At 40.6% G+C, this 13,455-nt stretch overlaps 1 protein-coding gene across 1 annotated transcript; it reads right to left on the bottom strand.

Annotated features, from left to right (window-relative positions):
* Positions 1-5,673: 5,673 nt before the first annotated feature.
* Positions 5,674-12,710, bottom strand: LOC143848355 (purine permease 3-like). The gene is made up of 2 exons (XM_077357279.1): positions 11,781-12,710; positions 5,674-7,015 (listed from the first exon to the last, which is right to left on the bottom strand). The coding sequence occupies exons 1-2, from the start codon at positions 12,570-12,572 to the stop codon at positions 6,668-6,670; spliced, it is 1,140 nt and encodes a 379-aa protein (XP_077213394.1). The 5' UTR covers positions 12,573-12,710; the 3' UTR covers positions 5,674-6,667.
* Positions 12,711-13,455: the final 745 nt, after the last annotated feature.

The raw sequence follows: 13,455 nt of genomic DNA, 5'->3' as shown, positions 1-13,455 counted from the left end.
CAGCACCCACCATCAGCGAGCCAGCACTCACCATCGTTGCATTGATATGGACTCGGTATCATGTCTGACTTGGGTCCAGCAGTTCTCACGTGACACTTCAACACACGTCAAAACATACAATAAGGGGCCTTTTGAATACATGGATTTTATAATCCTGGATTTTTACAAGTATATGGATTTTATAATCCCAAGTTTTAGCTGGGATGTGCGGCCACTCGGAGGGACCAAAAGGGCGATTTCTTCGAAAGAGAGAAAAAAGGGCGATTTCTTCCCCCCCCTCCCTGGGTCGATGGAAACCCTACGGAGGGAGACGACTCCATCTCTCTCTCTCTCTCTCTCTCCCTTTTTTAGTGTTTTTCTCCCCCCCCTCTCTCGCCGATCGATCTCTCCTTGTCTCCTTTCCTGATCTCTCTCTTTCTCCCCCTATCTCATTTTCTTTCATTTTCCTGATCTCTCTCTTTCTGCTTTTTCTGATCCCTTCTCTTTCTATCTCTTTGGTCTCTCTTTCTCTTAGTTCTATTTTCTGATCTCTACCTCTCTCTCCCTTGATGGTCAAGGGAGGTGTTGGTGGCCGGATGATGCTCGGAGTTGGGTAGATCTCGCAGGGGATGCATCAATGGTGGCTGGAGGTTTGGAATGGCCGGATCTGGGTCTGAGTGGGCCGGATTCAATGGGGAACAGATCAGAAATGGGTAGGGTGGATGGAGAAAGTGGGTTGGTGAGTCGTCGGAAGTGGTGGACGTGGCAGGAGTATGAAAAATGGTAGCTGGATTTGGGGGAAAAAAAGGAGGAGGTCGGATGTGGAGGTGATGGTGGAGAAAAATTATGATGGAGGATGCGGACGACGGTACTAAGACGGCTGGTTATTCCACATCCTCCTCTCTCTCGTGAAACCCGGAAGGCACGTGGGATGTCGGAAATGGTGCGGTGGATGACCGGCAAAAGGCTTTGGGAAGCCGTGGGTCGCCGGATCTGGGGGTCGTGTTGAGTGGCAGAAGCGATGGGTAGCCAGAGATAGCGTTGTGGTTGCTGTCTGGAGATTGGGAGGTAAGAGATGGGTTTGATCGAGGTGCAATGTTGGGTCTAGAAGGGCAAGGGTGCTAGGTTAGGATAGTTGTTTTGGGTTACAAGTAGTTAGCTGGAGTGGTGGAAGGCGGTGGCTGGAGAGGTAGTGGTTCAGGAAGGAGGTAAGAATAGGGTTAGGTGGAAGGTAGGGTAGGGTTAGGGATTTAGGGTTTTGTGGAAGTGAAGAAGAAGAATGTTATGGTGAACAATGGTGGTCTCTAGGGTTAGGAGGAAGGAAGGGTAGGGTTAGGGTTTTAGGTTCTGGTGGAGATGATGCGGAAAAAGTTAAGGTAAACAATGGTAGTCTCTAGGGTTAGACTAGGGTTTTTGGCTTGATAGTTTAACAGGGATCCCCCGGAACGGGCGGTGGCGCAAGGTGGAGGCCGCAGAAGATTGGATTTGATTGATTGGCTATTGTGCACGGTTAAGGGCGCACAATAGCTTCAGGCCTTTGAGCGGGATTTTTGAAAATCGAATTCGCCAGCTAGAAAGTAGTGAAGAAGTCAGTGTAACGTGGCAGGTCACACATATGACTTGATGGGACCCACAAATATGGAACTTTTTGTTGGATTCGTTTCAATTGAGAACATTGGGCAGTGTAAAGGAAAGGAAGGGGGAATGGTGAAGGCACTCTCAGCTGCGGTAGTAGATGGAGAATTCGAAAGGAAAGAGAAATAGTTATTCGGCATGGTGGCAGCGTATGGAGTGTTTACCTCACTGTAGCAGTTGACCCAGAAGATCACTTCTTTTGGTTTTTTACTGGCCTAGGAGTATGCTCCTGGCCACCCTTAATTGATTTTATGTAATGCAAGTACGGACCCCTGGTCCCAATGTAATCTTCATAGTATCAATGAATTTGTCAATTTTTTAAAAATAAAATAAAAAATTCAAGTTTTATCTTGTCAAATCCAGGATTTTACAATCCTAGATTATAAAATTATGCGGTGCTTGGGAAAAAGAGTAAAGGTTTGGTCCCCAACATACATAGGCTGGGCCCTGTAAGTCTTCTCCATCAGAAAGTGATGAAGAACAATGGTACAAAAATCCTCACTAATTGTAGGGATAGGATTGCCTAATGCAGGAGAGTTTTAGTCATGACCCATCCATTGTAGGGATCAGTGTTTTTTATTTTGAGAACCGATTGTGAGTTCAAAACTGATAATTGTAGAAGTGACTCGGGTTGATTTTTGGGAATTCGGATTAAGTTTTTACCATAAAATAAGGCCGGGTTTGGGTTGATTCCAATTATATTCAAGCAAAAGCTCAACCCGACCCGACCCGACCCAAGTTAATTGGACTCTATGTTTAATATCAAGGTTGTCCTTAACAGCCATCCTAATATTGACAACTGTACCCTTAAAACGGTGCAAGTCTTAAAAGGGATTTGCATTGTATATTACCCAATAATAACAAATAAATAAGAAAATAAAAATATTGTCTACAACCCAATAGCTGAGTGTACATGTATTTGGGTCATAGTCTTGTATTGAGTTAGAATTGTCTATTTTATCTTAATTCATTTTCAAACACTCCATGGTCTTTACTATGTTCTTGGGAGGACATGGTAGTCCTTGAACAACCCATATCTTGTGGGCCTGCCATTTCCTAAGTTTCTTGCAGAAGTGATCATCCTAAGTATCCTCTTTTTACACTTTCGTTTGTTGAATGTGAACTATTATTTTAGTGGAACCATCCACTTGCAGGCCAGTGATCTAACGGCTATATGTATTTGTCTTGTGAGGTTTTTAGTCTACTGTGGCCCTAATGGACGACTGGTTCCAGCCATCCATATAAGATTTGAGTTGCTAATTTTTAGTTTGCTATCAGCAACCATTCTCTCCCCACTTTTTTTTTAAATGGTAGCCAAGATTGTATTAAAAAAGAGAAGACCGAGATGGTCAGATTACACAGATTGAAGATAAAGAAAAACAACCATTCCAACAAATAACAAATCAAGGAGGGAGTGAATGATATAATGCTAAAGAGTCTTTGGATACTCCCTCCCTCGCTAATTCATCTGCCTCCAAATTCGCGGATCGTTTCACAAGCAAAAATGGTAGTGGCGATGAACCAATCTTATCAAACATTTCATCAAAATAGGGGGATTTTTTTGATCTTTTCCACCATCGGAACACATTTAAAGAGTCGCCTTCCACAACCAAGGAAGCCAAATGATGATGATCAATTAGGCACGGTAAATGAGAAAAATAGAAGATTTTAGAAAATGCAGTTCGGTCAACTGGATCGACCAAGCCCGTTTCGCAAGCAACTCAAAATCACTCGGATGGCCAAATCGACTCGGTTTCACCTTGGTTGAGTTTGAGATTGAGTTTTGATCTACTAAATCAAAACCATATTTAAATCAATAGAGTTAATGAAAAATTGACTCCAATCGAATCCATGCTAACGTAAACTCATACAATTATCCTTACATAAAGAAATGCTATTTGGGTATTATGAATGAGGTAAGCTCTCTCCAGCTATAAGCTGTAGAAAATCAAGATACCAAAGAACCAAGCTTTGATACCCTTGCTAACTAAAAGATCACAAAAAAACAAGCCACAAAGGAAGAGGAGAGAGAGAGAGAGAGAGAGAGATTTTATTTAAATATTTTATTCATAAGACCTTGAAACCGTACAGTACTTGTCGCCACTTCAACCTTTCTGTAACGTAATTCTTTTCTTCTCACTGCTCTCTGTGTATGCACGTTTCTCGTTTATTCTCTCATCTATTAACGTATTGGCATCATGCCCTTTTTATAAAGCAAAACATTGCAATCCTAGTAGGAGTCTAACTCTACTAACTATTCGCCAAACAGCCACATGTCATCGTATTTCAACTCGAACTCTAATTTCTAGAAACCATAACTCCTAAAATAATTCCTACTCCTAGTTTAACTAGGATTGAACCATGTGGGTTCGCATGCCTAGATTAGCACTGCGCCGGCCCATTTTGTCCGACACCTTTGTACATGAATCGGCGATGACTCTCAACACTCCCCCTCAACGCCGACTCCATACCGGTCACGCAAAGTACCTTTTGTACTTCACAAACTTCTTGTAGCTCAACCCTTCAAAAGCATCATGAAACTTTGCTATCTCACCGTACCATGCTCTCGGAGTTTGATTCGGCCCATATAACATCTTTTGCAACTTGCGCATGTATTGTGGATTCTTAGTACTTTCAAACCTCTTGGGTTGTTCCATGAAAATTTCTCGATCCACTTCACCATACAAGAATGCATTCTTCATGCCCATTTGCCATAACTTCCACCCTTTACAAGTAGCAAGGGCAATGAGCACACGTACCGTAGTGATTTTGGCTATTGGACTGAACGTCTCATCATAATCAAACCCGTACTTCTGAGAGAATCCACAAGCAACAAGTCTCGCCTTGAACCTTTCAACCGACCCATCCGCTTTGGTCTTTACCTTGTATCCCCACTTACACGAAATAGGTGACACTCCGGCTGGTAGTGGAACTAGATCCCACGTTTCATTCTTCTTCAAGACTAGGATCTCATCTTCCATTGCTTCTTCCCATTTAGGAACACCTTGGGCTTCTTCAAAAGACGTCGGTTCGGAAATACTGACTTCCTCAACTGATGTCGCTACACACCCCACATCTGTAGACTTTGGACTTTCCGAGCTTTCATCTCCGAACATCACCTCCTCCTGAGGTTCTGTTGATTCGGCATCATCTCTGCTAAAGTCATCGTCGAACGGAACGACTGTCACGTTACAATTGCTCATGTCCAGCAAGCTAGCCACATCCACTACCTTTGTAGTCGTAAGAGTAACCTCACACACATTGATTTTCTCTTTTGCGATGGAGAGAAGAGAAACACCACTCCTCATCGCTATCACCCTTTTGGAGATCTCCAGTTGTTGCAGAATTACCTTCCTCATTTTGCTTCTTTGGTGCATAGCAATTTCTAGCAAAGTTGTTCGGCTTACCACAATTGTAGCACGTTCATCTTTGTCCCTTGTTCCGATGCTGTTTCTTAGAACTACGATGGCTTGAGGCTCCCCCTTGATCAGAACTTCCTTCCCTTTGATCTGATTTGGCCTTCAGCTTACCTTTCCGATTCTTGAAATTCTGGAACTTCCTTTCTCGTCCGGGAAGAGAACCTCCTCGTTCTCCTTTACAGTAGATCCAGCCACTTACTTGGCTAGACTTTCTTAGTTTGCCAAGAGACTCCAATTCCACTAGAGTTAGTTGAGTTGCTCATCCTTGGATTGCTGTGATGAAACCACTGTACTCAGGTTTCAATCATCGAATAATAATCCTCCGCATCTGTGTCTCCGAAATTCTGGACTCTCCATCGAGTTGCGATATTTCATGACAGATCTTCTTCGCCTTCATGAAATACTTGGGAATCGTCATATTCCCCTGAGATACGGAGCCTATCTCGTTCTCAAGCATCTGGAGTCTAGCGTCGTTTATCTTTGAAAATAAAGTGGCAAAGACATCCCACGCTTCCTTTGGAGTCTTGGCATCTCCAATATAATCGAGAAAAATAAGGATCAAAGAACCAAGCTTTGATATTTGTTCACACAGTAATCACAACAAGAAGCAATAAAAACCCAAATCACAAACGACAAAAGAGATGGAGAGAGTTACTTTTGAATATACTATTCAAACCCCACCGTACACACTTTTCTTTTATTCTAAAGTTTAAATAAAAAGCATAATACTCTCTTACAGATTCAAGTTTCGCTTTATGTGCCAAAACGTGAAAGCACTTCTCGTCTCCACTTTCTCAAAATGTCTGATGTTTCGGCACCTCCAATAAGAGAAGTGGTTTCTGTACCGTTCACTATTTCTCATAAATCTTGCCCTTGGAGATACGAATCTATGCAAGATTTTCAATATGAATAATTCGTATTGTTCAACTTCTCAACCCCGTTGACTGAATTGGAGAAATCCATCTCTTTGATCAAAGCTTTTGACGAGTGACAAACTTGAAGTCAGATTCCGGATTTACAACTTCTACGTCTGATACTTGAGCGCAGACGTGTCGGATTTGGCTTTCTTTCACTAGTCCTAGACTAGTGGCTTCTTCGATGACCGTTTACCGTCCCGGATAGATGAACCGAATGCCTGTACACCGATCCCAGACCGGTGGCTTTGATACCACTTGTAGAAAATCAAGAGATTAAAGAACCAAGCTTTGATATCCTTGCTCACTCAAAGATCAAGCAAGAAGCAACACCCACAAAAAACAAGCCACAAAGGAGGAGAGAGAGAGAGAGATTTTATTTAGATATTTTATTCACAAGATCTTGAAACCGTATAGTACTTCTCGCCACTTCAACCTTACTGTAACGTAATTATTTTCTCGTTTATTCTCTCGCTCTATTAACGTATTGGCATCATGCCCTTTTTATAAAGCAAACATTGCAATCCTAGTAGGAGTCTAACTCTACTAACTACACGCAAAACAGCCACATGTCATCCTATTTCAACTCAAACTCTAATTTCTAGAAACCCACAAATCCTAAAATAATTCCAACTCCTAGTTTAACTAGGATTGAACCCTGTGGGTTCGCATGCCTTGATTCGCACTGCGCCGGCCCGTTTCGTCCGGCACCTTTGTACACTAGTCGGCGATGACTCTCAACATAAGCTTTTCTTTCTCTCTAGCTGCAAGCTTTTCTTTCTTCATTTTCCTCATCTCTCCATACGAGTAGGAGGCAAATCCCCAAAGAGAAAGAGAAAGGGAAACGCCCTTTTCAGCACCGAATTTCTCTTTGTAGATGAAGACGGCTAAGACCTCTGTGACAGGGATAAGAGCTGCAATGATAACTCCCGCGTGCAGAGATGAAGAAGACGAGATAACACCCACCATTCCTAGGAACCAGAACTGCCAAACAATTGCAATCACGGCGAGAAGCACGTAATATTTCACCTCGCCAAGCTCAAATTCTCTTGCTTCTCTTGGAATAACCTGTAACATGTATGTTATAAACCCATGAGAGAGAGAGAGAGAGAGAGAGAGAGAGAGAGAGAGAGTTTCTTTCGTAGGATTAGCTCCACAAGGTTGATGCAAAGATGAAGTAGATATTGCTTATTGCTTTAAACACTTCTCTTCCTGCTTTGTATGAAAATCTATTAACTACACCACTTTTTGAGAAGGATACGGTGAAGCCAAAAGAAGAAGTCACAGTGATGTTATTTGTCAAACGAGATTAGGAGAAGGCCAAATCGAAACGATGGTCAAGATCATAAATTGGTTGTTCATAGTAAGAATAAAAGAATAAGGTTATCTTATAAGAGATCTAGAAATGATAGTTTGAGGTCCATAATTTGCAAAAAAAAGTGTGCAGTGCTATCTGTTGGGGTTCCACGCAAAAGCAAATAGTCCCACATCGGTAAAGTGATGGGGATGGGGCTGGGTTATAAGTGAATGGGCACCCTCCCTCTAAAAGCTAGCTTTTAGGGGTGAGTTCTACCCGTTTTGATTCCCTACACTATCATTACTTGTTTATGGTTAGATCAACTAGAATTATTTGAAACCAGTTGACAATTCAGATAATGGTGTTGAAATACGCTGGCAACGTTAATGAATGAGCATAATGAGATGATTGAAGATGTCCTAATGACCTATGCAGGTAAAATTACTGATGTAGATGATTTGATCTTACATATTGGTTACTCTGTTCATGCATGCTCCAAAAAAAATATTTGATATATTCCAAGAGAGAAGGATATGTGTTATGTTCTTGGGTGACTAATCTACTTTTGACGTAAAGGAATTTGGAAATATGAAGATCATAATATTCAATGAAGGGGTACACAATTTGAGTTGTACAATGTATGTCACAAAGAATCTAGTATCTCTTGCCCGGTTGGACTCCATCGGTTGTAAGTATTCAGTTGGAAGTACATTTATAAAAATCTCTCTCTCTCTCTCTCTCTCTCTCTATATATATATATATATATATATATAGAGGAATATGATTGTGAGCTTGAAGCTCATATAACTTATATGAGCTTGAGGCCCAAACACATGTGGCCCCACATTGTTAGGATGATCCAAAGCATTCATTTGAAAGGCCCTTACATAGATAGGATGTGTACAAAAAATCAGCTCCATAGGATCATCCTAACCCATCTAAAAGTGGAGGGCAAAATGGACAGACATCGTTTGCCATAAATCTGCCCATTTTTTCCCTCCGCTTTTGGAGGGGTTAGGATGATCCAATGGAACTGATTTTTTGTACACACCCTATCTATGATGGGGTCTTGTAAATGAATGGTTTGGATCACCACAAAAAATGTGGGACCCATGTGTTTGGGCCCTCAAGCTCATATAAGCTATATGAGCTTCAAGCTCACAATCATTTTCCTCATATATATATATATATATATATATATATATATATATATAGAGAGAGAGAGAGAGAGAGAGAGACAGAGAGAGAGAGAGAGTGTACGGATGAAAGGAAAAAAAGTGTGATGATTGTATCGTTTGGTGAGAACTACAGTCGATTATTGAAAATAGAGAAACGTGGGCACACACGAGGTTTCTTATGCAAAGAGGAGTAATCTGAGTGCAGATGATGGTAAGGTGGTGACAATTTCTAGTAGTAGGGAAGACGAGCCGAGAGTTACTCCGAACAAGCTACAGATGTACGCCGTTGAATGAGTTTGTTGGAATCAAGACCGAGATTAATTTGTATAGCTGGTGATGATATAAGGTCGATGGATATTTGCAATGCTCGCAAAAGAGTGAAGAAGCCAATAAAAACTATTTAGAGTGGCTAAGAAACAAGCCATGGTGGAAATGATTGGAATTTGTTAACTAACCAACTTCTTAAGCTTTTGGAGAAAGGCGTTATTTATCTTTTATACTTTAACACTGCCCCGCACGTGTGGCTCACTTGGCAAACACGTGGCACATGTGGTCCCACTTTGGGTTGACCATCGCATGTGGATTTTTGCTATCCGGGAGGTTTGAACTCGAGACCTTTGGCTTTGATACCATGTTAACCAACCAACTTCTCCAAAAGCTAAAGCTTTTGGGATTAAGAAAGAGAGATAATTGCTTTGGATGGTTTCTAAAATCATGGGATTTGTTTTTAAGTTTCTTTGTTAGTAGAGGAGATAAAGAAATTGAAAGAGAGTAAAAGAAATGAGGTTTTAGTGTGGAAAAGAGAAGAGAATATCCCATCGAACTCTTGTGCTCTGTTGCTTATAGCTAAAGATGACCTCTCCGTAAATGTAGGCAACCTGGTCGTAAAACAATGGATCATCCTTGTGTGACTTGTGATCTTTTACTTATATTTAGGGACTTGCTAGGCAACTTCGGAGAAAGACATTTTGCAGCTGGCTTTTGCATGTGAGTTGGAAGTCCAAATTGGGTGTCGACCTGGAAATGCGTTATTAAATGTCTAAATCCATAAGAAGTGAGAAGTACCCTCAAAGTGGACAGTTAGAAGCTATAGAGAAGATGGAAATTGTAAGTCCAAATTGGGTGTCTACCTGGACATCTTTCATGACTGATCATAATTTGCTGATTTTGGCATAGGGAAGTGATATATTCACCCTTTTTAAAAAAAACTTGGGATAGCCCCTCTAGTGTATTTATGACAATTCTTACACCACAGGGGGCTGTCCCAAGTAAAAAAAAAGTGGCAAATATATCATTTACCTTTGGCATATTGTGCCCTAAATTACTACTAGGTTTGTGCGTACAAAATCAGAAAGACGCTTCCATATTTGGATTGTTAACGGGTCACCGCAGAGGGCTGTTTTGAGCCGTAAAGTCATAACACTTGGGCCATGTTTGACAACCATGAAAAATTTAATTTCTCAAGTGGTGAGAGAGGGCTGGAACGGTTTAGAGAAGGAGAGAGATTTGTAAGTGCAGGAATGACTAGATGAAGAAGCGGCTAAAAAGTAAAAACATCACTCACATGTTGAGTGGAGACCTCTATTAATTTATTCCCTCTCAAATCACTCCTCCATAATAACATGTATTATTCCGTGCCCTACGTCTTTCTCACAACTTGTGAAACTAAATTTATCATGAAAAAAACAGGGAGATAATTTTTTCGACTCCGGTAGGATAATGCGCCCTTTTAATGTGAATAGTAGCAGACTTTAAGGAGGCGTATTATCCTACAGGGGGCGAAAAAATCATCGCCTAAAAAATAGTCGTCAAACTCTTCCACGCCGTGAGTGTACTAATTTCCTGATAGAGACAAAGTTCTAGATCATCACAACCCAAAGTACTGGATGTTGCTCCAATCGAATAGAGGATACATGCAAAGATGAAAGTAGGTCTGTGGGCCTATTACGATAAGGAAAACAATGATAGTTCAATTTTTTTTGGGTATTGATAAAATCGCACCCTTAAATGTGAATTGACGTTAAAAGCCATAAGGGCCCGTTTGGATACCTCATGCATTTGTATTTTGATTTGGATTTGAGTTTTGGATACAAAACATATCAATCATCTTCTATTAATGTTTTAAGAGAGAGAGAAAGAGAGAGGAGGGAGGGAGGGATGTCTCGCTGCTGCCGGAGCAACGTCGAGGAGCAGCGATGGTGAATGAACTTGCCACAAAAAATGATTTCCAAATAATGTCTCGCAGAACATATTTGAAAATCGAAATTTTTTGCACTATTGTAGCTGATTTGGAAATCTAAGTATCTGATCCAGTTCAAAATATCAACTAAATCCAAATTTAAATCTTGTTGGTATCCAAACGTGGCCTAAAAGTCTGCCACATACTCTCCTTTAAATGTGTGCGAATTATCTACAGGGGATGCGAATTTATCACACCCTTTTTTTTTGACTCTATGACTCAAAATCCCAAATCTTTTAATCAGACAAATCAATGACACTTTATATGCTGCGTGAGCTTCAAGTTTAGCATTTTTGAATAAGTACAGTGGGCCCACATCATAGGATGATCCGAACCGTTCATTTGCTGTGTCACAATGTAAATAAGCTGAACCCACTAAATCATCTTCACACAACGATCATAACCCTCCGATCTCTAAAAGTATCTGTAATATGCGGTCTCTCTCCAAGTCGGAGGGTTAGGATCATCCTATGGAGATGATTTACATGGTACAGCCTATTTATGTTGTAGGCAAACTAATGAACGATTTGGATAATCATATGAAGTGGAACCCTTCATAGAACTTGAAAAAAATAAGGCAAATCTCATCAATCAAATACTCCCCTGAGTGATATGGTGCAAGCCCATATAGTCCAATATTTTTCCAAAAGTACTGTACGCCGTACACCATAGGATGATCCAAACCATCAATTTGATGGACCACAACATACACACCTTGCGTCCCAAAAATCATTTCCATAGAATGATTCAAACCCTTAGATCTAGAGAGGTTTCCATCATATGCAGTTCCTTGAATAGATCGTATGGCTAGGATTATCGATCATCCTATGGAAATGATTTTTGTGGCACAACTTACTTACGCTGTGGCCCATCAAATGGACGGTTTGGATCATCCTATGGTGTAAGCCGTGCAGTTTTTTTTTCAAAAATACTGGACCATACCAGCTTACACCATATAAAATCTCCATTGATGTACTATCGAAATGAGAAATTTGAGAGATTTTTTTTTGTCACATTGCAGATGGTAGTGGCCCTTTAACCAATGGGATGATTAGTTCCATGTGCCCAATCTAGCTGTTCTTGTCCTTTCTAGAGAGAGAGAGAGAGAGAGATTCATACCTGAAAATCGTTATCTACCAACATCCCCAAAGTGCAAAAAGCTGTAGCAAAGAAAGACAACACCATCTGCATCTCCATAACCAAACTATACGTTATTTCCTGCTTTGCTTTAATATACGTAAGCTCCACCAAAGGAAACACTAGACCATACAAAGCAGCTGCACCAATCGTCATAAAAAACCCACACCAATACTTAAAATTCGTTTCATTCTTAGGTCTATCCCCATTCGTATGTAATCCAAGAATAATCGCTCCAACGGTTAATAGAACAACTGAATTTATCGAATAAGGACTGAATTTGTGCTTAACAATAACCAAAGCGAAAACCGCAGTAAAGGCTAAGTGGCTTGAGATGAGAAGAGCTGATGTAGAAACAGGAAGATAAGAAACACCAAAGGCGTATAAGTAATCATCCATACCAGTGAGAATTCCTAACACAAAGCAGGCTACGAAGAGACGAGGTGTAATGAAGAAGATCTTTGCGGCGTTACCGTCTTTTAATCGACGGTTGTGATAAGAGATTAAGAGAGGGATAAGCATAATTGGCCATCCACCTGTTTCGAGCCAGCTTGATAGCCATTTTCTTTTGCCACCACTTAAGAAGTATAGACGGAGGAGTAAGGGGCCACCAATGTTACCTATGGAAAAAATGAAAGAATTTATCACTAGAAGGGCTGTTTTTGTGGCTTTGGTGAGGCCCTCTTTGTTGGGTTCTTGGGTTTGGGATGTTTCCATATCTTTCTCTATGTCAAGAGGGATGGGAGGAGGTGAGATTTGGTTGGTGTTAGACATGGAGAGAGGCAAACAAATTTAGAGAGAAGGGGTTTTTTGGGGGACTGAGAAAGTTAATGAGACTGAGTTTTGAATTGAATGGTAGTTGAGTTGGGGAGTGCAGAAGAAACTGAATGGTAGTTCAGTTGGGTTTTTTCGTGTTTCTTGTGTTTGGATAATCCCCTTTTGATACGTGTGAGGGGCCTGAGGGCACTGATTTCGTGGTCTTCAATTCTCTGAAGGAAAAATTGCCAATGGGGGACATCAAAATACGAGAATTGCCATCCGGGGACACACTTGTGAAAAATTATTAAAGAGGGTTGATAATCCCCTTTTGAGAGTTTGATAACCCCATTTAAAGGGTTGATAAGCCCCTTTTAGAGACTTGATAACCCACATTTCGTCCCTCTCTAACAATTTTTCAAAAGTGTGCCCCCCCTTGGCAATTCTCGCATTTTGATGTCGTCCATTGGCAATTTTCATTGGGACCATTGCAATTATAGTAATTAATTAATGGCAAGTGATATATTCGTCCCCACTTTTTTCCCTTGTCCAGCACCCTGTACTGTATTTATGACTACCCTTTTACACTACAAAGGGGTGGCCCAAGAAAGAAAAACGTGCATTGAAAATGATATTTTACAATCATTTTACACATTTTTGGATCTTTGAAGTTTGAACACCCTTCTTTTGCATGAAAATAACTTATCAAATTTATAGTAACTTAGTTACATGTTAATTTAATATTAATTTGATAACTGAGGTCCAACTTTAGACACTAATCACAATTACAACTCTTAGGAAAGGTCAAACGTTTGCGGAATTTTTCTATTCAAATATATCACATTTAGTTCTTTAACATTTATGAGACTCGAGTCAAAGTAACTTTTACATGAAACACCGT

Source organism: Tasmannia lanceolata, unplaced genomic scaffold (genome assembly GCF_043159265.1).
Source record: "Tasmannia lanceolata isolate RefF3 unplaced genomic scaffold, GAP_Taslan_0.1 ptg000016l, whole genome shotgun sequence".
In the NCBI taxonomy this organism is placed as follows: Eukaryota; Viridiplantae; Streptophyta; class Magnoliopsida; order Canellales; family Winteraceae; genus Tasmannia; species Tasmannia lanceolata.
The sequence above is the reverse complement of the archived record's forward strand: the minus strand, read 5'-3'. Positions and strand labels throughout refer to the sequence as shown.